The 27898-nt window shown below is 40.0% G+C and overlaps 1 protein-coding gene across 5 annotated transcripts; it reads right to left on the bottom strand.

Moving 5' to 3' along the window:
• Positions 1-358: 358 nt before the first annotated feature.
• On the bottom strand, positions 359-27224 carry brsk1b (BR serine/threonine kinase 1b). Of its 5 annotated transcripts, none has more exons than XM_067477821.1 (20): positions 25877-27223; positions 25418-25512; positions 22835-22920; positions 22384-22524; positions 20415-20531; positions 20035-20068; positions 19740-19808; positions 19065-19211; positions 14412-14443; positions 14010-14174; positions 12432-12529; positions 12127-12277; positions 11935-11995; positions 9513-10119; positions 9103-9151; positions 7162-7285; positions 6963-7064; positions 4930-5038; positions 3278-3367; positions 359-2900 (listed from the first exon to the last, which is right to left on the bottom strand). In XM_067477821.1, the coding sequence occupies exons 1-20, from the start codon at positions 25962-25964 to the stop codon at positions 2680-2682; spliced, it is 2586 nt and encodes an 861-aa protein (XP_067333922.1). In that variant the 5' UTR covers positions 25965-27223; the 3' UTR covers positions 359-2679. The 5 variants fall into 5 exon arrangements, with proteins under 5 accessions (XP_067333922.1, XP_067333925.1, XP_067333923.1 ...); XM_067477824.1 differs by having other exon boundaries at positions 9513-9783; positions 25877-27221; XM_067477822.1 differs by lacking the exon at positions 25877-27223 and adding an exon at positions 25672-25829.
• Between the last annotated feature and the right edge of the window lie 674 nt (positions 27225-27898).

Below are 27898 nucleotides of genomic sequence, written 5' to 3'. Positions count from 1 at the left end.
GAGGAAAAACATGAATGTCTGTAAAATTACATGACAACCCATTCAGATATATCTCAGCCTCAGTCAAAGTGATGTCAACAAAGAGTCAGGGCCATTCTAGAGCCAATTTGCTAGTCTGGGGGAAAACACTGCTAATCTGAAAGGTCAACAAGTGTGTGCGTTTCTTATGCACAACACACATGTACACATACACACACACGTATCACACACAGGCGTCTTTCTTTCTTTTGCCCTACCCGTTGATAAAAACACTTCAATGAACACATGCTTAAAGGAATGGACTGTGCTAATAAATAGGAGTTACAGCATTTTGTTCTAACGCAAAAAGTCCTCCACATGAAGCCTTTTTCTGAATATGTGTGTGTGTGTGTGTGTGTGTGTGTGTGTGTGAGAGAGAGAGAGTAAGAGAGAGAGAGAGAGAGCAATAGAGATAGCGTGAACAGAATTTTTTTCAAGTGTAAAATGTGAATATCCCTGGTAACAAACTGTGATTAAAAAAAAAAAAACTAGGAGAAGCATAATATAAAGCTAAAAGTTATTTATGCAGCATCAGTTTCCAGTATAGGAAAAAAAAGTTTCAGTTTCAGGGAAAGCTGTGTCAGACATCTTGGTAGTGACATTTACCTGTCTTCACACATCTCCTGCCCTTCTTTTCACAGATAAAAAACAAATTACACCTTTGACAATGGCAACACATGGCAAACAAATAATTAAATACACTAAATAAATAAATAGATATTCAATAAATATTTCAAACAAAAATGTTTATAATGTTAGATTTTGACATTCACGTGGTTAGGGCCACCCTTTATTTTGCTAGCGGCAAACAGAAAAGTTTTTAAAAAATTGAAAAAAAGAGAGCAAGTAGTAGAAAAAGACGGAATTTAAAGTTAAAAATAAAACAAGCAGCCTAGCATTCTGATGTCTTTTTTTAAAAGTGGTTTAATTTTTATACTTTGCCCCCTTCGCATTATTATGTGTGCAGAGTTTTATAACAGCTATTCATGTCCTTACTCTCATTTTACCCTCTTGTGAAAGTTACATTATTAGCCTCCAATTGCCCTTCTTCATCCCCCACCTATTCATTCAGAGATGCAGAGAGGGCTGGGGCTGTTGTTGAGATTTTGATGCACCCAGAATAGTTCTGCAACTGTTGTCATGCAAAAATCAGAATGGGAAGGGTTTCAGTTACCTAATTGTGGGTCACAAAAGAGCAAAGTATAACTCGATTGACCATAACTTGAATCATAACTTGATTTTAAGTTTGCTGTTTATTTAATTTCATTTCATAGATCGAATTCCTGTCTCAGTTAAAGGATTAGTTTGGACCTTTTTTACATAATTCTCCAGTTCTTGATGCAATATTCACATGGCCATACATACAATGAACGAGATACTGATTGCTGCACTCATTCGTTCTCTTCATACTGGCCCTTAAGTGATTCCTCCTTGACATGACTATATTGTAAGAGATTAGAGAAAAACCATTTAAAAGTTTAGCTCAATCTAATTCTAATTACTGCTATACCAACAAAGCTGTTAACAGTCTGAGTTAGTCAGAATAAATGTGTACTATGTGGCTCATGTAGGCTTAAGAACCTCCTGGCAAGTTGGTGTTTTTGTCCTTCCTTTATACTAAAAGAATAATGTTGCTACTGTAGCTATCTATTCATTAACCTCTCATCCAGTGGGAGTAATCTCTTTTGAGAGACAGCTCAGTGGTGTGAATGGTGTCCTGAAAATGTTGCTAAGTCTAACTAGCTATCCTTTTCTCCTCCATTAAAGGCAATATGGTATCATAGCTTTATCAGGGAAATTCAGAAGTAATAGTGGGAAAATCTTATACATGAGGAAAAGTTGTCTTTTCAAATAGCTGTAGGGCTGCATTATGTTGACCATGTCAGATCCTCTATTCTTCTGCTTTCAGACTCGTTGGTTGTTGCAGTACAGCATTCAATGTGCTAAGTACGTAAAGACAATATCTGCTTTAACGTGTATGTCGAGACTCATCCTGTAATTCAAAGATATCATCATTGTGTAGCTTTGTTTGAGAGTATACATTTGATTTGAGATTGGAGGAATGCAGAAGAGAAGGCCCATTGTGTTTGTCAGATGCTGCTGAGGAAACTGGATGACCATCACGTAGGTCATCCATGTTTCCACGAGCATGTTTTGATGCTCAGAACATGAAAAATTAAAATACCTTAAGGTGCTCCATCATTGGCCAGTATCTTCCTGTGCCAGTTTAACTGACTGATTGGAGGTTTCCCCCCCATATTTGAACCATGTGTTGAATGTGATTGGTCGGTGGAAAGGTCATGTGCTTTCTTGATTTTTCAGAGTGGGTGACCTATCTCTGGTTTTAATCTTCATTGAGACTTTTTGGGACATTCTTCTTTAGACTCATTCCTGTGGGGTGAAACCACCCTTAAAGGCTGACTAGAGATGAGGTCAACTTGTCTTCAACACCTTCACAAATATACATTTCTGTTAAAATCTGCGCTTACTGAGGAATTCTCCTTTATATCCTTAGATCAGCTTCAAGGGAAAAATGTCTTCCTCCTTTATGCCATTGCTAGACAATAATGGTAGGAAGCAAGGCAAAAAGGAAAGAAAAAGGAAAGAAAAATGTGGGAAGGAAGAGAGAATGGCTGTCACCTCTCTTCCTCAACATTCTTTTCAGTGATGAGACTGTGTCCCATTGGGTGATGAAAGGAGTCTGGTCTTGTCTTTCCCCGACCCACACCTTTGTAAAACGGTACTGCTGTTGCTGCTGCCGCTTCCAGTCTCCCCATCCACAGCAGGCTCCCTTTCTACACGATCCAATCCACTTTCAGAATGCCGAGAGTTCTGATGTGAAGGAGTGCTGGGCTGGCGGGAAACCTGGCCATTTTTCTCATCTGAGGCGGGCGAAAGGAGAAATTAGAGTCCAAACAACTAGTGGTACAAGTGGGATGTATGTGTGTGCACACTTGTATTACTCCAGTTGTTTTACATTACTCTACGCCAGTCACATTGTGGGGACTCATCATCATTTTGGGGGAAAAAAAGCAACTCCCTGTTATATAAATGTCTCACATTTTGGGGTAAAGATTTGGTTTCAGGTATGATAAAGTTAAGTTTGGGTTATAGTTATGTAACAGGTAGGGTTAGGTAAGTTGTAATTATACTTAAGTTTAGGGTAAGTCTCAAGGAAAAGACAATATATTACTGTCCTCTTAAGTGATAAAACATAACTGTGTGCGTGTGTGTGTGTGTGTGTTACTTACTTACTTACCAGCTAGTGCCTGCACAGAAGGCTGATCATGAGTACTAAGGAGCTGAGCCTGAATGGTCTCCACTACTCTTTTGAATCTGCGACTGGGACCTGAGAGGAGAGAAATTCAACTCGCCATTGATTTTAGGCTGACTTCGCTGACATTGTGAGTTTTAAAAATCTCCAGTGGCAAATTGAAAATTGACACAACTGATTACATTTTTGACCTGTTCATATTTATAGCTTTTTAATAAATGCAACCATTTTTTTTTTTTTTTTGCCACATGGGTCATCAGGTATCCATATGAAAACTGAAAGAGGTTTTTCTTAATTATTTCTCTTCTTTATACTGACCAGCATTCCTTTATGCTGGTACATTGATCTAAAAAAAACTAAATAAATGCAAAAACGAGCAATGATTGTGAGCATGCCATGTTCGCAACAGCCCAGACACAAAACACGAGTACAAATTTCAGGTAAATGTATGAAGGCATTTTAAAAAGTGTGTTATTAATGGCCATTTTAAATTCAACTCACAAACAGAAATATGCTACTAGCCTCTGTGATGACTGTTGTCATAGCTGTTAGATCTCAAAATCAGACTCAATAAGTAAACTTTTTAATGCATAATGGCACAGGAGGAGGATTGTGAATTTTTGGTCCCTATACATAGAAAGCATCACATGGAGGGATCTTTAAAGGTTTGTATTAACAAGCTGAATATTTAAAGCACGTTAAGCTATTTTCAGTGCTCATATGGGAACCTGAATGTTGTTTTAAGAAACACAAAAAATGTGAACTCCTCCTTTAGGTATACTTTTCATATCAATTTCTGTTTAATATTCATTCTTCTTTAAGCCGTTATTGATAATATAATTGTCTCTTTACTTTGTTAAATGCTGAAAACAAGATCTGACCCACAAATCCAAAAGAAAGCGTCAGTCTGCAACATGGATTGGATAGTTTGTCTGTGCTGTAGACCTCTGTTGTTGCCAAAAAGATGATTCTTAAAATATCTGCTAGAGACAACGCTCCGCTAGTTGACATATTTTTTTTATTCTAAAACTTGTGACTTTTGAAATGTTTAAACAAATACTCTCACCATGATGCCACTAAAGATTTTGCACGTGCACTTTTGACTGGTCCACTTTACAAGGCTCTACATTTAATGGCAACTCAGGGCATTTAGAAGTCATTTTTTTTGAAATGGAGAAACATGTCTATCCGGGGAAGCTGATTGTTTTTGGACATCAATGGAGGTTATAAGGCACAGACAAACAAGCTTATCCAGGTAAAGTAAGAGACACCAACCATGAACAGAGAAAAATCAATGTCAGTCTTGGGTTTGTATGGAGTTAAAAATGTGCTTCATTTATAAAATAACCAAGCTTATCCACTATTATTACACAGATCACATTTAAACAAAGCTTTAAAAAAGAAATTATAGTAATAAAGCAAATTAACTTCATTGTCATAATCATTTTTTACACTACAGATAATTATTGTGCTATTTGATACGTGCTGTCTTCGTCTTAGCCTTAAACACTTGTTGAAGAGAAGACATTGTTTTGAAGGCCAACTGTGTATTTTACCTACGAAAAGAAGGCTTGCATTCGAGGAAGTACCTCAAAAAACCTATCCAGCATTTTATCCTTCTAAACACTATGTTGTACCTGTTATTAAAGTGAAGGTGACGCTGTAGATGCCCATCTCTCTTCTCCCTTCTCCTTCTGCTCGATCCCTCTCTCGCTCCCTCTCTCCTTCAGAGAAAGCAATGTCCACCTACAGAAGACAAAGACCAAAAAAAGTATTAAAGCTTCTACATATGTATCTGCAGTTTCTTTAAAAATTCCGATGGGTTTATTTACGGGAAGTTTTACATATTGTGGCTTCAGCAATGAATCTCATTAACTTGGTTATATACAGAAATTTGTAAAATAAAACAGGACAAGCATCAAACTACGACAGGATATATACTGAACATGTAAGTGCTGTTTGTAATTGTTTTGTTGGTTTCAGAGGTAGCTGTCATTTCTCTTGAGTCTGCTGATTTAATCTGTTTTAATAGAGTTAAGAACTGTAGGTAGAAAGTTTTGCTCTTCTGGTGAAGTGAATATTTGGTCTGTTGTTGGCGTTAGTTTCTCACCTTTGACCTAACAAAGGCACGTAAATTAGTTTGGTTTCAACGAGGGGGAGGTTTCAGCTGTAGCCAATTAAGACCATATTTAAGGCACGTGTTGGGACGGAGCATCAGCCCTTTTGTTCAGCCCTCATTGTGTAAAGTCTACCTGTGTGAGTCCACTGAGCGAGGACACTTTACTTCTAACTTCTTGCACTTTCTCTATTTCTTCACTTTGCTTCACCTTAACCCTTTTCTACTCCAGAAAGCCTGTTTCTTTGTCCACTGTGTCTTTTCAGCAGATCCGTGTTCTTCTCTACAAATGCAGGACCCCACCCGCACACCCTCACCCTGACAACTTTGTCACCAGCCTCTTTTTCTCTTGCCCTGTGGAACTGCCAGACTGCAGTGAACAAGGCTGAATTCATTGAGGCTTTTGCTTCAAAGTCAGCTGTTCAGCTGCTTTCAGCACCTGGATCACCCCCAGAACACGACCACCCTAGCTGCACTCTCCATCAGCTTTGCCCTGTCCCATTATCTCCCCCCATGTCTTCTAGACCTGCTCGTCCCTCAGCTTCTAATCCATGGCTCACGGACTGACTGCATGAGCAACGAACCATGCTTGACGACATATCCACACTCCTCCTCTCTAACCATCTAACCACCTGCCCTCTGGATGCAATCCCCTCCACTCTCCTTCAAGCAGTTAAACCCACACTGATGCTAGCTGTTTCACAACACATATCTCACAACAGGCACTTTTCCAACCTCATTTAAGCAGGCCCAGATTACCCCACTGCTTAACCAGCTTTCTCTTGACCCCTCCCTTGTAGAAAAACACAGACCCTACTCTCTTCTTCTTCTTCAACCAACTCTCAAACTTTCTTTTCCAGAATAACCTCCTCGATGTCAACCAGTCTGGCTTCAAGTCACTCCACAGAAACAGCACTCTTGAAGGTCGTGGAATCTCTGTCAACTGGAAAATCCGCAGGTCAATCTTCTGTCCTAATTCTACTCTTAATCTGCAACCTTTGACACTGTGAACCATCAGGGTGGTCATCTCAACAGCTTCCACTTACCTCAACTCCCTAATTCAGGTCTACAATCCCTCCCATCCACTGCGATCTCCCAACAAACGATGTTTTGTGGTCCCAGCACAGCACAGAAGACAAAACTCTACAGCTCAGTGATCCCACGATGCTGGGACAAGCTAGCAAGCTTTGCATGCTCGGCAACCTCACTGCTGCAGCAACCAAACTGCTGAAAACAGAAGTCTTCTTCACCTTCCTATGCAATTAAATCTACAAAAAAAAAAAAGAAAAGAAAACTTCCTCTACTAGCATTAATGAAACAGAAACACTTCCTCTGATAACATGTTGATTTGATGCTTTCTCCTTGACTTAAATTTTTGCTGCCTTGTACCTCACTTATAAGTCGCTTTGGATAAAAGCGTCTGCTAAATGTAAAATGAGTGAATTCTTCTACGTATAATGAAATATTCTGACTATTCACAGGGAGCGCAAAGATACAGTATTGACTAATATTTAAACAGTGTCAGAGCTGAAATGATTAAAAGTGGAATATTACCTGAAACTTGACAGGCTTCTGGAAGACAGAGGGGCCACCGGAGGACTTGTACTCTGCACGGAAACTGTTCTGAGACACTACACTGTGGCTGAGGGACGGAATCTGGAGAAGTGTAAAACATAGCAAGAAACATCAGATCGTAAATCAAAGGGTATATTAAAGGAATGCTGGAGGCTTAGCTACACTCAATAATACTCACAGACAAAAAGGCATGGACAATGTCAGCCTTGATAGAGCTGAGTGGCTTGTCTTTAATCAAAACAAAGATCTGCTCCTCTTTTTCCAGGCTGATGAAGTTACCGAACCAGGACCTCTTGGCCAGTCTGCAGAAAGTTACATTTACATATTTCAAATATTCATTTTGTAAACTAGTTTATTTATATTTGAAATCCAAAATCGTAATTAAATAAAGTCCAGGATTTTGCCACTGGTCTAAAAATCCTCTACAGTGCCTTGCAAAAGTATTCATACCCTTTTACATTTTCCACATTTTGTCAAATGATAAATGGTTTTCAAAATGTTTGACAAATAAATATCTGAAAAGTGTGGCGTGCATTTGTATTCATCCCCCTTTACTCTGATACCACTAAACTAACATCCAGTGGAACCAATGGCCTTCAGAAGTCACCTAATTAGTAAATAGAGTCCACCTGTGCTTAATGTAATCTCAGTTCTGTGAAGCCCTCAGAGGTTTGTTAGAGAACATTAGTGAACTAACAGCATCATGGAATCCAAGGAACACACCAAACAGGTCAGGGATAAAGTGTGGGAGAAATTTAAAGGTTAGGTTATAAAAAATATCCCAAGCTTTGAACATCACACGGAGCACTGTACAATCTATCATCCAAAAATGGAAAGAGAGTGGCACAACTGCAAACCTACAAAGGCATGGCCGTCCACCTAAACTGCCAGACAAGGAGAGCATTAATCACAGAAGCAGACGAAAGGCCCATGGTAAATCTGGAGGAGCTGCAGAGATCAGGTGGGACAATCTGTCCACAGGACAACTATTAGTCGTGTACCCTACAAATCTGGTCTTGGAAGAGTGGCAAGAAGAAAGCCATTGTCGAAAGAAAGACCTAAGAAGTCCCTGGTGGAAGAAGGTGCTCTGATTAGATGAAACCAAAATTGAACTTTTTGTCATAAATACAAAACGTGTGGCTAAAACCTAACACTGCACATCACCCTGAACACACCGTCCCACCGTGAAACATGGTGGCAGCATCATATTGTGGGGACGCTTTACTTAAGCAGGGACAGGGAAGCTGGTCAGAGTTGATGGAAAGATGGATGGAGCTGAATACAGGGCAAACTTAGAAGAAAACCTGTCTGCAAAAGACTTGAGACTGGGACAGAGGTTCACCTTCCAGCAGGAAAACGACCATAAACATACAGCCAGAGCTACAATAGAATGGTCTAGATCAAAGCATATTCATGTGTTAGAATGACCCAGTTAAAGTCCAGACCTAAATCTAGTTGAGAATCTGTGGCAAGACTTATAAAATGCTGTTCCCAGATGCTCTCCATCCAATCGGACTGAGCTTGAGCTGTTTAGCGAAGAGGAATGGGCAACATTTTTATTCTCTAGATGTGCAAATATAGTATTTGTTTTAAAAAAGGTATTGTTTTCTTTTCACTTCACAATTATGTACCACTTTGATAAAATCCCAATTAAATACATTTACATTTGTGGTAAATTTAAAGGGGTATGAATACTCTTGCAAGGAACTGTAAGTGGGGCTTCTGCCAGCTACCAGGGGGCCTCAATAGGCTTCTCTGCCTGGGGTCCCCCATAGACTAGACTCACCACTGATGATGATAATTTATCTAAGTGATTTTTCTCCTTTGATTTCCTCATGTGGAACACATAGACTATTACATTGTATCGTTGTTGTTGACTTGAAGCTCTGTTGTGTGTTATTTTACTCTTGTTTAACATATTTATTAATGAAAAGCTGAACAGGAATCAGCCTTATATGGCAATTTTAGGGTTGAAGATTATGCTAATAATCTCATTTTAGGTATAAGCATTTCTTCTTGAATTTCTTCTTCATCTGTCTGAAACCAGTAATACAACATCTGCACAAGCAAACCAAAAAACTTCAGAAAAAAATAGATAAACTGAGATTTGTAGACTCACTCTGGACTGGACTCTGGTGTCAAACTGGACATGTCTTCTGATGTGGGGACTGAACAATAGAGAAGGAAGAGAGGAAGAAAAGATTTTCAGGGAGGTGAATCTTGATAGCAGACCATAATTTAATTCCCCGATTACAGAGTCAGACATAAATTAACACAGCCACAGTCTGCAGGCCGGCACACTGTTTTAATGTAATAATAAACTCTCATAATAAATACAAAATTGTTAACAATTGCTATAATAGATTCCATCTCACATGCAAATCCTCTGATTATTTCAACTGCACCTCATCAAGTTCACGCAGATGGAGAAAAATGCTGCTCCAAAACTAATTTAAGGATTTAAGAGTATGTCAAGCTGTAATGGAAGACAGACTTATAGTTGACTTTGTGTTGTTTGGCCTCACTTACCTTGGAGCTTGCGCCGATGGAAGCGCGGCGATCCCAGCAGGTTGTTTTTGAACGAGTTTAGCCTCATTCTCCAATGGGCAGAGCTCGAGGCGGCCAGACCCCCGCTGCCTCCTGGGCTGGAGGGTGGTGTCAGCGAGGCCCCGCCAGCTCCGTCCGCTCTGGAAGAAGAAGACGAGGAGGAAGAGGAGGGGGGGGTAGTGGATGAAGGGTGTTGAATTTGGTGCACAGGTGTGCCCAGCGGTGTGGGCAATGGTGAGCCCTGCGGTGTGACCTGCGACACAGGAGGAGGGGTGGCAGAGGTATTAGAGGGCAACTGGATGTTCTTGGACTTGAAGACAGACGGAGAAGGGAAGTTAAAGAAGCGTGGGATGGGGGACAGGAGCGGTGAGGGGGATGGGGAAGGGGAGCGTGGAGTCTGAAGAGGGAGGGACTTAATGGAGTGGAGCTGGGGCCGGTCAGCGGGGCCCTTGGAGGGCAGGGTCTGGGTTTTTGGGTCAGGCGTCTGGCGACTAGGCCGAGGGGTGGTGGAACTTCCTGATTTGGGGTCTTTGGAGGAGGTCACGGATGTGGAAGTGACTTCTGATTGGCTGAAAGTGAAGACCGGGCTCTGATGAACAGACACAGAGAGATGGGGAGAAGGAGGACAGGAAGGATGGACAGATGAGAGATGGACATGAATTATGATTTATGGGAATAATTCTCCAACAAACCTCAATCAGATGCACCAAATAGAAGATGAATTCAGTGACAGTTAATCTTTGCTTTAGCTTTTTGTGTGTGTTTGAGTGTTTTTTGTACATGTCAGCATGTGCACACAGACTTTAGTGTGAGGCAGCATGACATGTCCATAAAATGAGAATGTGGCAGTATGATGGAAAGGCATGAATAGCAGACACAGTCAGAGCCAGAGTCAGACAAAAAACAAAATCACAGGAAATTGGTTTTTGTTTTGTGTGTGTTCGATGATAAACACTGATATTAATACATTGAAGTGGCTGATAATACATACAGTACATTAGATAGGCACAGCAAAATCAGGCCACAAAACACCACAGTGTCTACTGCACATTGTGGCTTAACAAACACAACTGTCGCCTTCTGGAACCTCTAGACAAATTGTAGTTCAGTGCCATTTAAATCATATTAATTATGGTCTGTTACCAAATAAAGAGGAAAACTAACAGCGTTTGATTTTTATATTATATTACAGCCCCAAGTGCACTAGTTAATACTAAAGATGTAAACTTTTAAAATGTATAGTTTCAAGGCTCATTCAAGGGTGATTATCTGGGAATTATAGTTTTTTGAGGATATGGAAAAAGTGAAAACATATATATTTGGCAAAAAATTTATGTATTTTGTATTTTGCAAAAATAGGTGCACGTTGTTGTGTTTTGTATCCTTGAAGCAACCTAAGCCTAATTTCCCATTATTTCTACCACCCCATTCTATATTAAATTACAAGTCAATTTATTTTTAGCCTACAACTTAAATTATATGCTCATTGTTAAATGTCAAGAAATGTAGTGATTAGCCTTTTTTCGCGATCAATGACAACATGTGCAACATTCACCATCATTTTCCATAAACTCATGTCTGTTCAGAAGATACCACCTGGAGCTGGTTAACTTCCAAGCAGATCCTAAAGAACCGAGAAACTAGAAGAACCAGTTACAGTTATACAACTCTGTCTACAAGCGCCTCAAAAGCTCATTAAACACTTTATATCTCATTGATGTGACGTAGTCATACAAAAGCTGGCTGGCTGCACATAGAAATTAGGTAAAAAATTAATTAATATTAATATGAGATTCAGCGAGGGAAAATTTGATACTTTCGGACTAAGTGAGAGTAGATTTCCTCCTGTTTCCAGCTGTTTTGAGTCCTGGTGCTAAGCTAAATTAACCAGCCACTAATGGTACAGTAACTTTTTTCTTTTCTTTTCGTTTCTCAAGAGTGGATATGCCAAAATGTCCAATTTTTTTCTGCTTGCTAACAACAATGCCTACAATTCTAAAAGAATATGGCTAATGTAGGAATGAGCCAGGTTGTCTACTTATCCAATGGGAAAATATCATACATTAATATAAACCTTTTTTTTTTTTTTTTACTAATTCCCTCAATCAAAAAATGTTAAGGTTATTCCAAAGAAAGCACCATATAGCATTAGTGTGGTCTCTTTCCCACTGCAGTTCAAACAATCAGATGCGGAAAATGAATGGACCGGACAACATGTGCACAGTGTAATCATTTCATTACATGTGATGTACAGTGAACATCACATGTAAAAGATGGCACATAATCCTTATGTAAGTCATCATTATCATTGATTAGAACAGACTACAAGAACGAAGGGATCCTCACTTGGACCTTCTTATTATAGAATACACGTTAAATAAATAAAATAGACGAAAGCACTTACCCTAGGACTGCTGAGAGGACTGGAGGACAGACCTGTGGATGCTCCGCTTACTGAACGAGACCTTTTAAAGACAGAAACAAACCACATGAGTCAATGAGGTCAAAAGATATTCAGTAGTTATTTATCTAATGAGGCAACTGCCTCCAATTTCAATCAAATACGAAGTGTCCTGATACATCAGCGGTAGTGTACCTCTGGCTGTGTGCATTGGTGTCCAGGGCCCTGCGAGGTGGAGTCGGAGATCCCTGTTCGGTAACACTGAGGACCTCCAGACTTTTCCTCTCTGGACGACAGCGGCCATGACGCGTCAACATGGGGGAATCAACTCGCTTCCTAGGAGGGTCTTGTAAAAGAAAAATGTAAAAAAAAAAACAGAAATGGGATTGTTATTATTATTATTTTCATTTTTTTTAAAGCAATAACCTGACATTTGAGCTTTTTATTGGTGAAATGTTCAGTTCTAAAACACGCTAGACCACCAAAGCATCTCTTCTCACCTAAGTCATTTCTGGGTGGCAGATCCTCATCCTCACAGCTGGGGTACCGCTCCTTCCTGTCCAACAGGAGGTAGTAGATCATCTTCTCCTGGTTGTCCCTGCAGAAAGAGATGCAGAGATGAATGGTTAGAAAGGAGAAAAGACAAAAATGTGTTGTCATTATTCTGGAGGTCCAAATGTGAACAATGTTTGGACTAGGCAGGTCAGTAAGTTCAGAACGTTGTATTGTTCTACAGTCCCTGACTGACCCATCTGGATTTAAGCAGCTACACAAACTAAGAAAAAGGTTAGAGCCTTTCATTGGATAATTACTGTGGTAATTAATGTCTCAGCTGGCAGCAAGTTATTTAACCCTAACTCATGCAATAACTTGTTGCTCGTGTCTTAATCATCCATGTAGGAAGACATAGTCCATGGTGGCGGAAATTATGTAACTTAGTATCAGAGGGGTGAAATTATTGGCCTGCATGAACAAAAACTGGGTAAAGATATGTGGAATGTATTATTAAAACCTGGTAGGAAAGTGGTGAGCCGTCATCATCAAGGATTAAATGTGGTCAGACTCTCTATCTAAATAATAATTATAATAATAGCTAAACATGCTCCAATGCAAAATCAGAATGTGTGACTTTTGTTGGCCAGTCAGTGTATAATGAATGAGAAATAATAAATTTGGTCAAGTCAAACACAGTACTGTGCAAAACCCTTTTTTTTTTTTTGCTGTTTTAATCCATGACGATGTATATTTATTTCAAGTTTAGACGAACCTGTGTTGGCATATATGGACATATACCCACATATTGTTACATTTTAATGTAACATGTCAGCAAACTCTTATATACACTTCCAGCAAACATTGAGCAACAATAGTATTTATTTGTTTGTTTTAGTCCTTTTTTGTTCATGTCAGCATATGAACACGAACCTTTGCATGTGGCACCGTAGTTTCTATTGTTGAGTGTGTGACAGAGTGATGGAAAGGTGCGAATAGCAGAGACTGAAAAACAAAAACCTTATCACAGGAAATCTGGCTTTGTGTGTGTGAGACACTGATATTTTTATATTTAAACTGCTGGTAACATGACTGACACGCAAAAATCAGTCCACAAGTGCACCACACTGCAATGATCTCCCATATTGTGATTTAGTGAAATGGACCCTTTAGGAACAGATGGGAACTTTAGAGTTAGATGTTTACTCTCTTTGGCTTCACCACGACAAGCAATATTTTCACATTAAATAGACAGAAGTCATTTAAATACATTTTTAATATAAAAGCACTGGTGTGAGCAGTGAGAAACATCAGGTCAGCAGAGACAAGTGACACAAATGAATGGCTAGTGTCTATGGACACTCACGTCCCTGCTATACCCAGCAGATTTATGATGTGAGGGATCTGCTCACAATAAGACAACGAGAGGAAGAGACAGAGAGAGCTGCTCAGCTGCCAGATGTATTAACCGAATGCATGTTGCCATATTGTTCAGTATGTTATTTGAGTTTCATCACTGGTGCACAGTGATGCACATTATCGTATTCAAAGGAAAATTGTTGAACGGATTTAATGGATTTACTCACTCCTCACTTGTAAGGTCCTGTGTGAGTTTGACCCGGTCTCTGAAGCACCCTAAGGAGTACATGCTTTCTAGAACGTCAGGGTCCAGCTCTGACAAAGACAGGATCCTCTTCAGACACACGCGGCGAGGGGGCGGCTGCTCTGGACATGGCTCATTACGACCACCCCTCATGTAAAAACATAAGTGAATGCATTAGGTATTTAGCATTAGACATGTTTAACACATCTCAAAGATTACAAACGTGCTTGATCCTGGGTCAGTTCCATTCAGTAGCAATAATCTGTTTCTTCATATCAGTGTGGGTAGATGGAGCATTATGAAGAAATGACTAATTAGAACAAGTGGTATGTTGACGGGGTAACTGGTGTGAGAAAAAAAAGAAGAAAAAAACAGTGGTACTTACTGGTACCAGGAGTGTTTCTGTATTGCTTCTAGCTGTAATAGACATAAATACAATATTATTAATTTATATACTGATTTTACAAGTGATTTAACCCTACAATCACATACATCAATAAACATGAAACAATCACTGTATATTACACGTTAACACTGTATAAGAATCAGAGATATTGTACCGAACCAGCTTGGTCGCTTCACACTGAATGTTAAATATAGCTGCTGCTTCGCTCAGTGATTGTTGGAAAGTGGCCATTGTGTTTAAGGAACCTGAGGTAATTTTTGTCCAACACTTTGGTTTATGCACGAATACAAACAAGACTAGTGATATTCAAGTTCAAAAGTCAGTCCAAGTCAAGTCCCACGTCGTTATGTTGTTATGAGTGGCGACTCGCTGTCGTCCAAACTCCTTAGAACACAGCATCTAACGAATTCAAAGCATATACTGCATTATCATCACTCTTCTCTTTACAGTCCTCACATACAGTTTCAGCATTGATTATTTGTTTTTAAGTTAATAACAGTATTTAAAAAGTCCGGAATTGTTATCTTACAAAACTATCTTGTTTTTTTATTCAGACTGCAAGTAATGTTTTTTTCACCATAGATTTATCTGATATTATTTATGTATGTTGTAATGTCTTTTTATATTATTTTCTCTATTATTTGATTGAAATTATCAAAATAGTGAGAAATACAGTCACAAGTACACAATTAAGATTAAGATCCCAAAAGATTGTGTTGTTTCGGTCAATGTTACAACATCCATTAAAAGTATAAATGGGACAGATTTTAATGTTCATGGAGTGATGGGGTTTGCATTCTTCCTTTGGCAGCCGCTCTTGCCTTCACATATCCGTCCTTGAGGACAACCCCAAGCTAATTTTTTGGGACATCCAATGTAATCTTATGCTTCTGACTTTCTTATGTCTTTCAGAGGATGGAGATTAGTGCGATCAGTTTCACTTCTCTGCCATTTCCTCAACTGTGTGTGCTTGGCTACAGGTGAAATTCTCCATTGGGCTGCATTTTTTGTGATTTAGCTAATCCAGCATTTCTTCAATGTGTGATAAAAAAGTCCCAAAAAAGTTGCAGACTTGAGTCCCCATCTCTGGATATTCCTATCAGTTAGCGGATAAAATGTTAGTATGGTAAAAGACAGTCAACATGGTTTGCATCATGCCTGCTTTACATTGCACATAAATGGTAGGTAAATGTTCTGGACTTAGCAATTTTCTACCTATTGGCACTCAAAATGCTTTACACTGCTTTTCATTCGACCATTCACGCTCACAACCACACACACACTCAGGCACCGATGGGGGAGCTGCTATGCAGCTGGCCAATGCTGGGAGCAATTAGGTTGGGGTTCAGTGTCTTGCTCAAGGACACTTTGACACGTGACCGGAGGAGCCGGGGAACAAACCAACGACTGCAGGATTGGTGGATGGCCGCTCTACTTCCTGCCCCACAGTCGCTACATAGTCTTTGTGAGAATGTTTGCATGCTGCCATTTAGCCCATAAACATTTCTGTGCCTTAATCCAGCCCCACACGGCCCCAAGCTGCAGGCTGTAAAGTGGTTCTACTTTTCACAGTTCCTAAAGAAAAGTTTTCCTGCAGCAGTCCTACTTCCCCTTGTACTTTATCCATTTTGAACAAGTCCCCTCTCTGCATTAGAACTGCATTCCATGATGCCCACTGCATCAGTGCTGCACAATATCTCTTGGGGTTGGAGTAATGGAGCAGCTGCAGTTCTGCAAGCATGTAAAAAGTCAAAAGTGGGCCTGCTATGAATACTGTATTTGTGCACTGCAGAGAGGAAAGTCACTTGCAGCTGCACGTAGTGAGCACTTTGCATTTATTATGTTGAAGTGTTGGATCCTACACAGAAGATCCTAAATGATATGAGGATGGGGTAAAAACATGATAGTAGGTTCATTTCCAAGTGTTCAGCTTACTAACCACAAATATGCGTGTTTGAAATTTGTCTCCTTGCATGGTAGGTTTCCATGGAGGCAACTAACATACAGACAGACAAAAACAGTCTGACCTGGTTTCAGGCTCCATTAATCACCAGCTCATCACACAAACCCACAGCTTTAATTAAATCTGCTCTGTTGTAGCTGAGTGACTAACTGACCAGACTTTTTATTTCTCTCCGTCTTTACTTCGCAGTCCCACGCTATGTGAACCACACTATCACAGCTGCCTCTAACTTTGTTACTTCATTTCCACCTCACATGCTCGTTTTGTCCCAGACTGCAATGCAATTTCTAACAGTTCATTCCCTCAACCTCTGCCCTCTGTCTCTTTTCAAGTCTTGCTTTCAGGAGGAGCTAATATTCAGCTAGAAAGGGCTCAATTCCTTTCCTTTGTGTTTTTTCTTTACTTTTCTTGACCTTTTCACCTCTATGCCTCCATTCTTCTTTCCAGTTACTGCTGAAGCACATTTATCTATCCATCCACCTTTCTGTCATCCTAGATCTTGTTTTCTATAAGTCTCTTCTCTTAATAAACTGCTAACTTGCCTTCAACAGAAACTGAAACTCAGGGCAGGCTTTAAACAATACCTCCTACTCATCCATCTGCTCTGTTCCTTTTCTACCCTCTGCAAGGTCTTGTGTCGGGGTCAATTTGTGTTACATCTTAAAGCAAAGCCTGAGGTTGGGTGTTTTCTTTCCTTCCTCCTTCTCAAATACTTAATTCCTGCTTTGTGAACTTTGGAAACTGATGGGCTGTAATGACAGTGGCAACAATTGACCATTTGCAAAGGCCCAAATCTCTGCTGCTACATCTGCCACGCTTTGCTGTTTACATCAATGGTATAGAAGCAGAGTTGACAGTCGACATTCTATGTAATCTATCTTTCCTTAAGTGACTGGTTCTTTATTTTAAAATAGCTAAAAGGCCACTGATTCTGTCTGCAGAACTGAAAAATGTTGCTGACAGATTTAATCAGTTTCAGTTACTGTAGCCACCTAATAAAGCTCAAACATTAGCTGTAGAAGGATCCTGGCTACATACATGATATTATGTTGCACGATAAAGCTGTGTGTCAAGGCAATAAGTCAGCAATGTCACCAGTTGATGATCCATGTAAATAAAACAACCCAGTCTCCCGAAAATACGTTCCTATACAACTAAACTGCTACATTTTCCTTAGAAACGTGATGTCATCCACATTACAGTGAATCTAATGAAAACATGGCGACATGTAACGTAAATTGCGAGTTACAAATAGGTTGATACTGAACATATGAAGGAAATATTACAAGACAATGTATTTTTGGTCCAATCTAGCAGCAAAATATCTAGTTTTTCTTTTCTACTGTAATATGTGAAACAGCGGTACAATGTCCAGTTTTTCTGACTACAGTGCTATTCAAATATTTTATGGTTTAGTCAAGTACAGGAGCTGGTTAGGGTCAGAGGAAAATCAAGGGCTGGTAAATTACAAAAAAATCATTATAAACAAAACGTGTTTTATTTGCCTTTCAAAGACATCCGCAATCTTTCTCTAACCCTAACATCAGTGGTATTCTTGCATGAACCTACCCAGACACAGGACCCAGGAACTGAACTCGGGTCTTTGGCTTTACACCCCTGTGCTAACAGCCACCCTCCCGAACCACCTTGTGGCGGCTCCTTTTCCTTTAAAGTACCATTTCATTCATTCAAATAATATGTTGCATCAGAACTTAATGACTAAGTCAATATTTTTGCTACAAAAATGTAATGAACTTACGGGTTAAACTGGTTACAGTTGACTTTCTCAAACAAGGAAAATGTTTGCAACCCCCTCAAAAAAAAAACTGTGAAAAGGGACTAATATTGCTATGGTTTGCAACGACAACTACATTCCCCCTTAAACCTCCCATAAAGGCACTTTAGAGTTCACCGCCACTGCCCACAAAATCCTTCTAGGAACCAAGAGGCCTCAATGGCCGTCTGGCACCATCAAAGTCTAAATTTTTTTACCATGTACTGCATATGTGTAACCATATTTCTAATAACCTTGTGTATATCAGGAAACTACACACAGCAACAGAGTGGAGTTGCTGGATTCCTCCTCATTTTTAAATCAAGTCCACCAAAATTCATACTTTAACCTAAACTAACAGAGTGTCCGGTAGAAATCTAACAAGTCACTTTCAATGTGTATTTTTTAATTTAGACCGTGAAAAAGAGCTCTCTCTTTCTTTCTGTTTCTGCGCTATAGAGACAGTAAAATGCCATTTTTCATCAACATCCAGTTAAAATCTCTGAGCAATAAACCCAGAATAGGTAGAGCAGAAATCCTATTACTCATCTGCTGCATAAGCTGATTTACAGTAACCAGGTTTCTTAAGTGCATATGAACTTGTCCCACAATTATCTGTGTTTCTGCTTCTGTGTTCAACAGCACCACAACATAGATTTTCCACAAAGATTAAACAGCTAGTTTAAAACAATTTGAACATTACATTTTGCTAAATTGGTTCACTATATCTAACTATGGTTATTATAATGTAATAATGAAACGTGCACACACGTAAGAAAAGGAACTTCTCAGTAATTCAAGTACATCACTGTTTGCTACTTTTCAAATGTGTTGTAATGTCTTTTTAAAGCCCCAACACCCCTGCGCCCCTTCCCATGATCTTCCCCGTTCTCACTGTGAGTCTCTTGTCTGGGTTGACTTCTATCATTCCTTTTAGCAAATCTTGGCAGTCGGGAGGTATGAAATGGGGCATATGGAAAACCCCACTCTTCACTTTCTCCAGAAGTTGTCGCAGGTTGTCATGGTCAAAGGGCAAGGCACCCTAGGAGCAATGAGAGAGGATGGAAAGACACAGAAAGGAATGAATGTTATATGTTGTTACTACATACAGTTACATACATACAGTTTTTTTTGTAAATTTACTCTCTTAGCATTACAGGATGTTTTGTCTGTTTAGCTCAGTTAAATTTTGCCATTTAACTAGAGGGTGTATATTCTTTTTCATGGAATAAACAAGCACAATGTAACATGTTAGTTAGTGTGTATCATTAAAGCTCCTGCAGGGGAATTTAGCTCCTTTTGTGGAACTATGTTTTAAAAGTTCTCTGTGCAGGTAACAACAGCCATATATTTGTGTTTTTGTTTTTTTTTGCTACAGTTCCTGTTGCGGTTGTGTATTGTACAGCCTGCTACATAAAGAGACAACCAGTTCATAAAAATATGTTCTACAAGTTCTACAATGTAAATGTAAATTCACTTGAAACAAATGACAAGGAAGAAGACAAGCAAGTATAAGGTAGAAGATATTAAAAAAAAAATCAATAAAATAATATTAAAATAATGTTCTTACTACAAGAAGAGCAAAGAGGATGACTCCACAACTCCAAACATCTGCTCTGCGGCCATCGTACTTCTCCCCCTAATATACAAATGCAAGGAGGGGGTAACGTTAGGCATGCAAACATGCACACGAATCGTATCCATACAGACGTTCTAGCACAAACAACAGTTCTGCTCCTCGGTCTGGTGTCTACACGGGAGGCATTCAGGTATTCAGCGACGTGTAAGTCACTTGCATTTTTGAAAACAATCAGAGCCCATTATACAATAACTATGGAGTAAAATAGACAAGAAAAGAAACTTACCCTTATGACTTCAGGGCAAGCGTAATGTGGGGATCTATGAATAAGAAGAATGGAATTATTAAATGGTTTAACCAGATACAAACGTGGTGATTCATGTTAAAAACACTCCAGCCTGAGTGTATAGAACACCTGCTCTTTTAACCAAGGAGTAGACTAAATGACTAAACGCAGGTGAAATCTACAATTCCTTACATATTTTATCTCTTTAATCCATTAACTCCTTGATGAAACATGTATTTACGCTTCTAATGAACAAAGTAATTGATTATGTAAAATAGCTCAGCAGGGCACTGAGTGGTTGTTAATCCTAATGTTGATGCATTAATAATGTGTTGCACATATAACTTAAACCCCTAAAATGCAATCAACCTTGTACTTACCCACAACTGGTTTCCAGCAGGCTGTCTCCGACTTGTAGGGAAGCCATGCCAAAGTCTGCTATCCTAATGTTGTTCTTTTCATCCAGGAGGAGATTCTCTGGCTTCAGGTCTCTGTGACTGCACACAAACATAAGCACACGTATACTTGTTTGTACATTTGATACAAACTTCCACATCTATGCCAAAATGGGGCTCTGATGTTTGTAAAATCATAGGAATTTCGAACTGAGAAATGTCTACCTTTAGCCTGATTTTAGGTCACTGAACAAACAGTCCATAGATTTTATCAGTCTAAAGACAAATTGAAATTTATAATATTATTGTATTAAGTTCTTGTGAAGGTACGTTAGGTTACGGACAGATATGAGGCTGGTATTTGCATTTTGCCTGAGTATTTCTATTGCACTTTAATTCCACTCCATTTTCATTATAACAAATTACTTTTATAGATTGAAATTTTACATTAGAATAATCATCAGAAAAAAATGCAATGCACTGTTAAGGCTTCAACCTGTAGTCCTCAAACATTAAAGCCTGCAAAGAAATGGTCGCAAAAAAAAATCTAGAATTCCCTCATGGTGATGAACCTGCCAAAATTTACTGTCTTAACTTTCATGTCCTCAATTTCATTGCATCTGGCACAAATGTCCACTTGAATGAACTGATTAGAATATATGTCTAATCAGTTGAAGTTGTGTGTGAAGTTGCACGAATTTGTTGACAATTTGACTATACAAATTTAAACCTTTCAATCATGACTTCAAGCAGATCTTTAGAGCTTCCCTCAAGGTGTTTCTGAAAGATCACATTTATAAGAATGTGACAGACAACAAGATAAAATTTATATATGAAGCAAAATAAAAGTGAGACTGAAATTCAAGCTCACTATCACCCTGTTGCTTAAAGACAAACAACTAAAACTAAGTTGTAAAAACCCTTTATCCCAGAAATAGAATAACAAAAAAACGTGTAAAACCTTTTTATGCCTTCTCTTGTTCCTTGATCCAAAGTCATCAATTACATCACAATAAGAAATCTGCCCAGCTGTTCCACTACGTCTGTGAATCTGTACTATATATTTATTAAAAACAGCTTCCCACTCAATGACATCGTTTGTACCTATGCTCTGATACAAATCAACAATCTATTTGTTGATGCCACGGTGGGAGGCAGGTGTTTGTTGAAATTCCACCCTACTTGACATGAAAATGGTCAATATTGTTCGTGACTACGGAGCCAAAAAGGTGCAAGCTTCACACTTTGTATTTTGCTTTAAACAGTGAAACACGCTGGATTGAAAATGTGCAAATCCAGGTTATGATTAGGCAGAAAAACATCAGCGGTGGGTTTGGTATGTAAGGTTGAGTCTTGCAAAAAACAACAGTAACAGCTGTCTTCAAAAGACATATCTCTTCATTGTACCGGTGGACGGTACAAATAACGATACAGACTGCTTACAGTAACCTCATATCATTGAGGAGCCAGTGGACCTCACAGTGTTTATCTAGACAGCTCATACCTGCTGTACAGCTGTACCCCACCTGGTAAGTTAGAGACCTTCCCTGGCAGCAGCTGCATACTGAAGACCACAAACTAGAGTCAGGTCGCCTCCTCTGATTGAGCCACAGGTGACATAGTATAATTGATAGAATGTGCAAACGTGCAATAGAAAGTCAACTGCACAAATGAGTCAATACTGGATATTTTTTTGAAGAGGTTATTTATGCAGCATAACTATTTTCTTTTTACTTTCCTGCACAGCTTTTCAATTCACAGCCCTTCAGACAGGAAAACTGAGCGGGTCCCGAACCTCAGGCTTGTTCATAGATTCTAATGTATGAGTGTGGAAAAATGCTAGAAATGCATGTAGTATGTAAGAATGACCTTATTGTGCCTTTAAAGAAAATCAACAAGCAAATCAAAATATGCATATGAATGTACTGTATAGAAGAATTGCTTTCTTACACACCATATGGAGTGACTGTGGCAGAAGTCGAGGGCAGAGATGATTTGTCTGAAGAACTTCCTGCCTTCTTTGGGGGTCAGCCTGCCCTTCTTCACCAGGTAGTCAAATAACTCTCCGCCAGACACATGCTCCAACACCAGGTACCTGAGGGACACAAGGGCAGGGTTAGAAAGATGAAACTAAAGGAGGGAGGAGAAGGATCCTCTTTAGCAGACATGTAAGGAAAAAAATGCTCTCTATGTCCATGCTCATAGGTCATGCAAACTCATACACACAAAAACACACACCCAGTATTTATTACCTATGATGTCATTGTTATTTATGCCCGTTTTGTCTTACACAATTGTTTCCCGTTCAGATTCAAGGTTGTTTCTGCTCTGGCAGAGACCCAGAAGCAGAAAGAGCATTTTTTTTAAAAAGTCAGTGGGAAGGAGAGAGACAATGAGATACTCACAGGTATTTGTTATTCTCATAGACATCATACAGCTTCAGAACGTGAGGGTGCTCTATTAGTTTAAGAATAGCTATTTCTCTCTCCACCTGAATAGACAGAGGGAGGGAGAGATGTGCAGAAAGGTTATGAGAGGGGGACGAAGGGAAGAGAGGTTCAAAATGATGGAGATGAAAATGTCAAAAGGAAGAGGAGGTCAAATATAAGGCTGAGTGAAAAGACAGAGTTAGATAAAATGAGTAGCAAATATAAAGACAGTTCAATGATTTATGTATTTTGGAATTCATTTTAAAGCACAAACACACTATAGAACAGAAGATAGAAGAAAGAGAAGGAAACAATGTGTTAAGCTATGAATGATTTTTAACCATTTGCCTATAAAAGCTCAAGTGCAGGTCAATGGCTAAAGAAAGCTGCAAAAATTATATTTTTGTGTGAACAACGAAGTGAATTATTATGTGTAATGTGAAACTTCTCACTTGGAGAATCAAACCTGCAGTTCCACTTAATTTTACTGAACAAATTTTAATGGACTGTCCACATACTGTTTTTCTGACTAGCACCAATCGGCAGACAGACAAAGTTAGTGAAACGTTTTTGGAACATTTAGCCGTTTAAGGACCAGAAAATTCCTTCAAGAGTTGGTGGAGACCATAACGATGCTAAAGGGGAGCAAATATTAGCCCGCACAAGTGGCCAGAAACACCACAGCAAATAAATAGTAATGATCCATGTTTGCTTGATGTGTAGCTGCTAAATTGCTATAACATATTATTTTCACTGGTAACATATCGATATTGTGTTAACAGCTTGCTGTGCTTCCTCCATCTGGCTGAGAATCAATTGCAGGTTACGACAGTTAGTTATAAACCAGCAAGAATCTCTACAGGTCTTGTATCTTGATCTATTTGGTGTGAAAGTGGATGCAAACATAAAACAACAGTGTGAGAGACTAATACACACATATAGTTTTGTTATTCTTTAACCATAACTTGCTGCTCAGATGCAACAGGATATTCTGAGGGTTCTTGAAGAAACTCTCGTTTGAAAAAGCTTTTCTCTGACTGGATATGAAGCCGTTCAATTGTTACCACCTTCAGGGTTATGTAGGTCACATGTGGATCCTTCTCCCACTCTTATATCATGTGTGTCATTACAGTGACGTGTGTCAAAGTGTGAACAGCTGTTAAACTGCCCGACTGTAGGTGGGCGATCAGTGCTGCCGTAGAGAGTGACGATGAAGACGGCCTCTGGCCAGAACGTGCATATTGCTGTCTTAGGGATAACTATGCATCATAACGGGAACCTTTGGCATAAACCTGACCTGCATGACGCAGACCATTGGGATTCTTTGTTTGTGAAAAGTACTGATGAAAATATTGTTTGCTCTAATTATTACTGACTATACTGGATGGGATGTGAAGTCATATCTTTTTAACACCTCTACACACAATATGAAGATTAAATGCAATCATTATTTGCTCTTCGGGAGTCCGAGTTAACCACATCAATTTGGGTTTGTCCAAACTTAAGATCTTTCAAGTATTGAATTGCATCTTTGTGTGTTCTTGAACAGTGTTTCCCGCTGAACCGTAGCCTCGTGCTCATTCTGACTAAACTTCAGGATACTTACTTGCACAGAATAAGGACTGTGAGTTTCGTCCTGGAGCTGTTACAGCACAGCTTCACTGGGACAAGACTAATGACTCATGTATGTACAGTACATATTGGCATGTGGATGTTTCATTATCTTTAGTTCCTGCAGCCATGTTGTAGTCACAGAGCAGCTAAAAATGTGTCAATGTTAAAAGCTACATTAGTTCTTGCACTGTAGCTAAACGTGCTTTCGCTGGCCTTCCCAGCTGAAGCTTGCAGACAGCAGTTGGATAATGTGGTTGTCAGCACATAAAGTAGGCAGTGGGCAACTTTCCAATACAAATGAGCACTACCGTATAAACCGGAGGACTGGGGACCAGTGGCATGGGAAGGGGTGAAGGGTACTTGTTTTGCACTTGTCATCCGGTCTTGATCAAAAACAAAGATAATGTTCTCATACCAAAAGCCTGACAGATAAGATGATATATGTCCAAGGTTGGAAAGGATTGTAAACAAAAAACAATGTTATAAAGGTACTGAGAGATTTTTATGCACTAATGCAATTTATACTGCAACACTGTCTGTCCTTGTCCCTAAAGTTTTTCCTGTCCAACCTGCTGTATTTTGACTGCACAAAGCTTCAAGTAATCATTCACGTCAGAGACGGCGGTATAAAAAAAAGCTAGTAAAATTATATTTCAGTCCAGTTAGTTACAGCTGCACCAGCTTTCATCCGAGGGCTTAATTTGACATCCTCTCTATTGTTTAGAATACAGAAGCAGTGCCCACACGTTCGACGGCTCCAAGTTACAACACACTGACAGGCTTTCCTTGACAAAAGAAAGACTCCATTTCTATTGCTATGTCTGCCAGCTGGAGAATGTGAGCTTCATAGCCACCACAACTACAGACAGCAAATGCAAGCACATTTGATGCAGCACGCAGATGGACAGAAAGACACATGGATGCACTGATGTCCGGGTGCTGTACCTTCATTAGAACCGATTCGGAGAGTTTCTCTCTGTTGACAATCTTTATGGCCACCTTCTGTCCCGTTATACAGTGGACACCCAACTTCACCAGTCCTGAGAGGCAGACAGCCAGAGGAAAGATGTTTAAATATCAGAAATCATTCATGCAGTGTGAAAAATGGAAGGAAGGCATGTCATAAATTATTCAGAAAGCTTTACTGACAATGATTGTCACAAAGCTCACTGCTCAAACACTATAGAATGACGGCTTACATATTCATCCTGTGATGACATTTCAGAGACCCATTAAGAAGCTTGTAGCACAAAAATAAGAAGACATAGAGGATGACTAAGGATTAAACCATGAAGCTTAATGTGATTCTGAATTGGGGCGCACCACCCTGGAGTCAGCTGATCCACCTTGCAGACGTCCTATTTGCCTTGTTGCAAGATTTGAGGTAGTCTAGGAGTTTCCTACCTGTCTGTCCCTTCCCAAGGGTCTTCTCCAGTCGGTAAGGGCCCACATACTGACTGGACTGGCCCACAGTCAGCTCTTTGCTGCTCATCCTTCTCGAGATGAAATCCTCTTTCTGATATAAGGCAGATCAAGATAGCGCTCGCTCCTGCCCCGTGCGTAATGCTGTAACGCACATCACAGGCGGCTGTACGGCGGTGGAGGGGAGAGGAGGTGGCGGAGGATTGGTCGTGATCTAAAGCCGGGCCCTGCAGACTACTCCCATGCACTTGTTTGTCATGCGTTCAACTCCGTGCTGAGAGTGTGAGCCGGCCAAGTTTCCACTATATAAAGCCTCGAACAAACGATTGACGTCGGCTTGTGTGTCTGTTTTACTACAGCAGCATCCTTCAGAGGAAACGGCAAAATAAAGATTAGAACGAAGAGGACGAGTAAGGTTTGACCGGTGCTAGTGACACAATCCCATCCCCTGCTGTAAATAGCAGTAGTTTAAAGCTGATTGATCCTATATAGCTTATACAGCTGGACAAAAGTGGAGCAGAAAAGAAAGACCTCATTCAGACAGGAAGGCTACATTTGCCACAGATTGATTTCTGTAAGAGCAGTCTCAAATATCCCAAGTCAGAATGCCCTGATTGAATCCATTCTCTGATCGATATCAGGGACCCCCTCCTGGCTACTGCTACCATCCAAAAATGTTTTCCAAACCTTCCCAAGCTGACACATTCCCGTCTCTTCCCGAGCCAGGCCTCATTTAGTCAGGATCTGCCTTTCATCTGCAGATGCGGCGGTGTCCGGATAATAATCTATTATCACAACAGCATCAGCAAGAAGAATGGGTTTTCCAATATCCGGTGCACACTTTGGCTCACCCCCTCCCCGGCCCTGCATCAGGAAACAGAGGAAGAAGGGGGAGAGCATTAAAAAGCTGCCTCTGGCGGTCGTCTGACCGGGCCAGACGAGTCAAATGCTTCCTCGGTCGACGATCAGCACTCGACCCCGTGAATAATCCAGCTTCTTGAAAGAGCAAGCATCCTCAGACGGCCTGGCCTATCCCCTCCCTTCTTCTCTTCTTCTCTGCCTCTCTTTCTCCCTCCCTGGCCGGCTATGCTCATATCACAGCATCTCCTCCTGCAGCCACTAAGAGCTTGTTGCTTCCGCGCACAAAGAAAAAAAATCGCCTTGGTAAAAAAAAAAAGTATTTTTCTGCTGGTCAGAAGTTGCCCCGCATCCACAGGAGTGTGCTCCACTCCGCTGCTGCACGTAATATCCCCGTTTCTCTTTCTTTCATTCTCCACGTCTGACGCTCCACCTCTTTCTCTCCTGCTTCCTTCTCTTCATCGGTCAGCATCAGCATCCGGGTTGCTTCTCCCTCCCCAGCCCTTTGTGTGTGTGTGTGTGTGTGTGTGTGTGTGTGTGTGTGTGTGTGTGTGTGTGTGTGTGTGTGTGTGTGTGTGTGTGTCGCTCCCACCCTTTATGTCATTGGCTGCAACAGAAATCTATCAGGAAATCAGCACCACACAGTTCATCTTAAGAATTTAAAAAAATACACTCAAATAAGACTTAACTCAGACCATAACATGCATAAGCTAAGTTTTGTGCTATTATGTTTTCATTCTCTGTTGCGTTTTGCAGACTCTGTTATGTTAGAGGTTTCAGTTTTTTCAGTATTTTCCCTCACTGGCAGCAGTTAACAGTTTTAATATTTATTATTCTTCCTAACACATCCTCTCCAACTCCATCAGATTGAATAGGAAATGTGCATCAGATCCTTGCTGTACTGAAAGGGGATCCGTCCCCCCCAGGAACTTTCTTTTATTTTGGGTTGAATCAATTTGTTCCTCATCTCTGACTAGTTTCCCTCTACCTGCTGCTGAGAAGTCCCTTCTTCACCCCCAGGTGGATTACCGTTAAGTTTTAGACTCATCTCAGGGTGGTCTGTGCCCGTTGTATGAACACATTTCAGTTTTTAACTTTTCAACATCAGGTTGAACGTGTTCTTAGATCTGAATAACAGGTCACCAG

Source organism: Channa argus, chromosome 15, assembly GCF_033026475.1.
Source record: "Channa argus isolate prfri chromosome 15, Channa argus male v1.0, whole genome shotgun sequence".
Lineage (NCBI taxonomy): Eukaryota > Metazoa > Chordata > Actinopteri > Anabantiformes > Channidae > Channa > Channa argus.
This window is presented reverse-complemented; position numbering and strand designations above follow the sequence as displayed.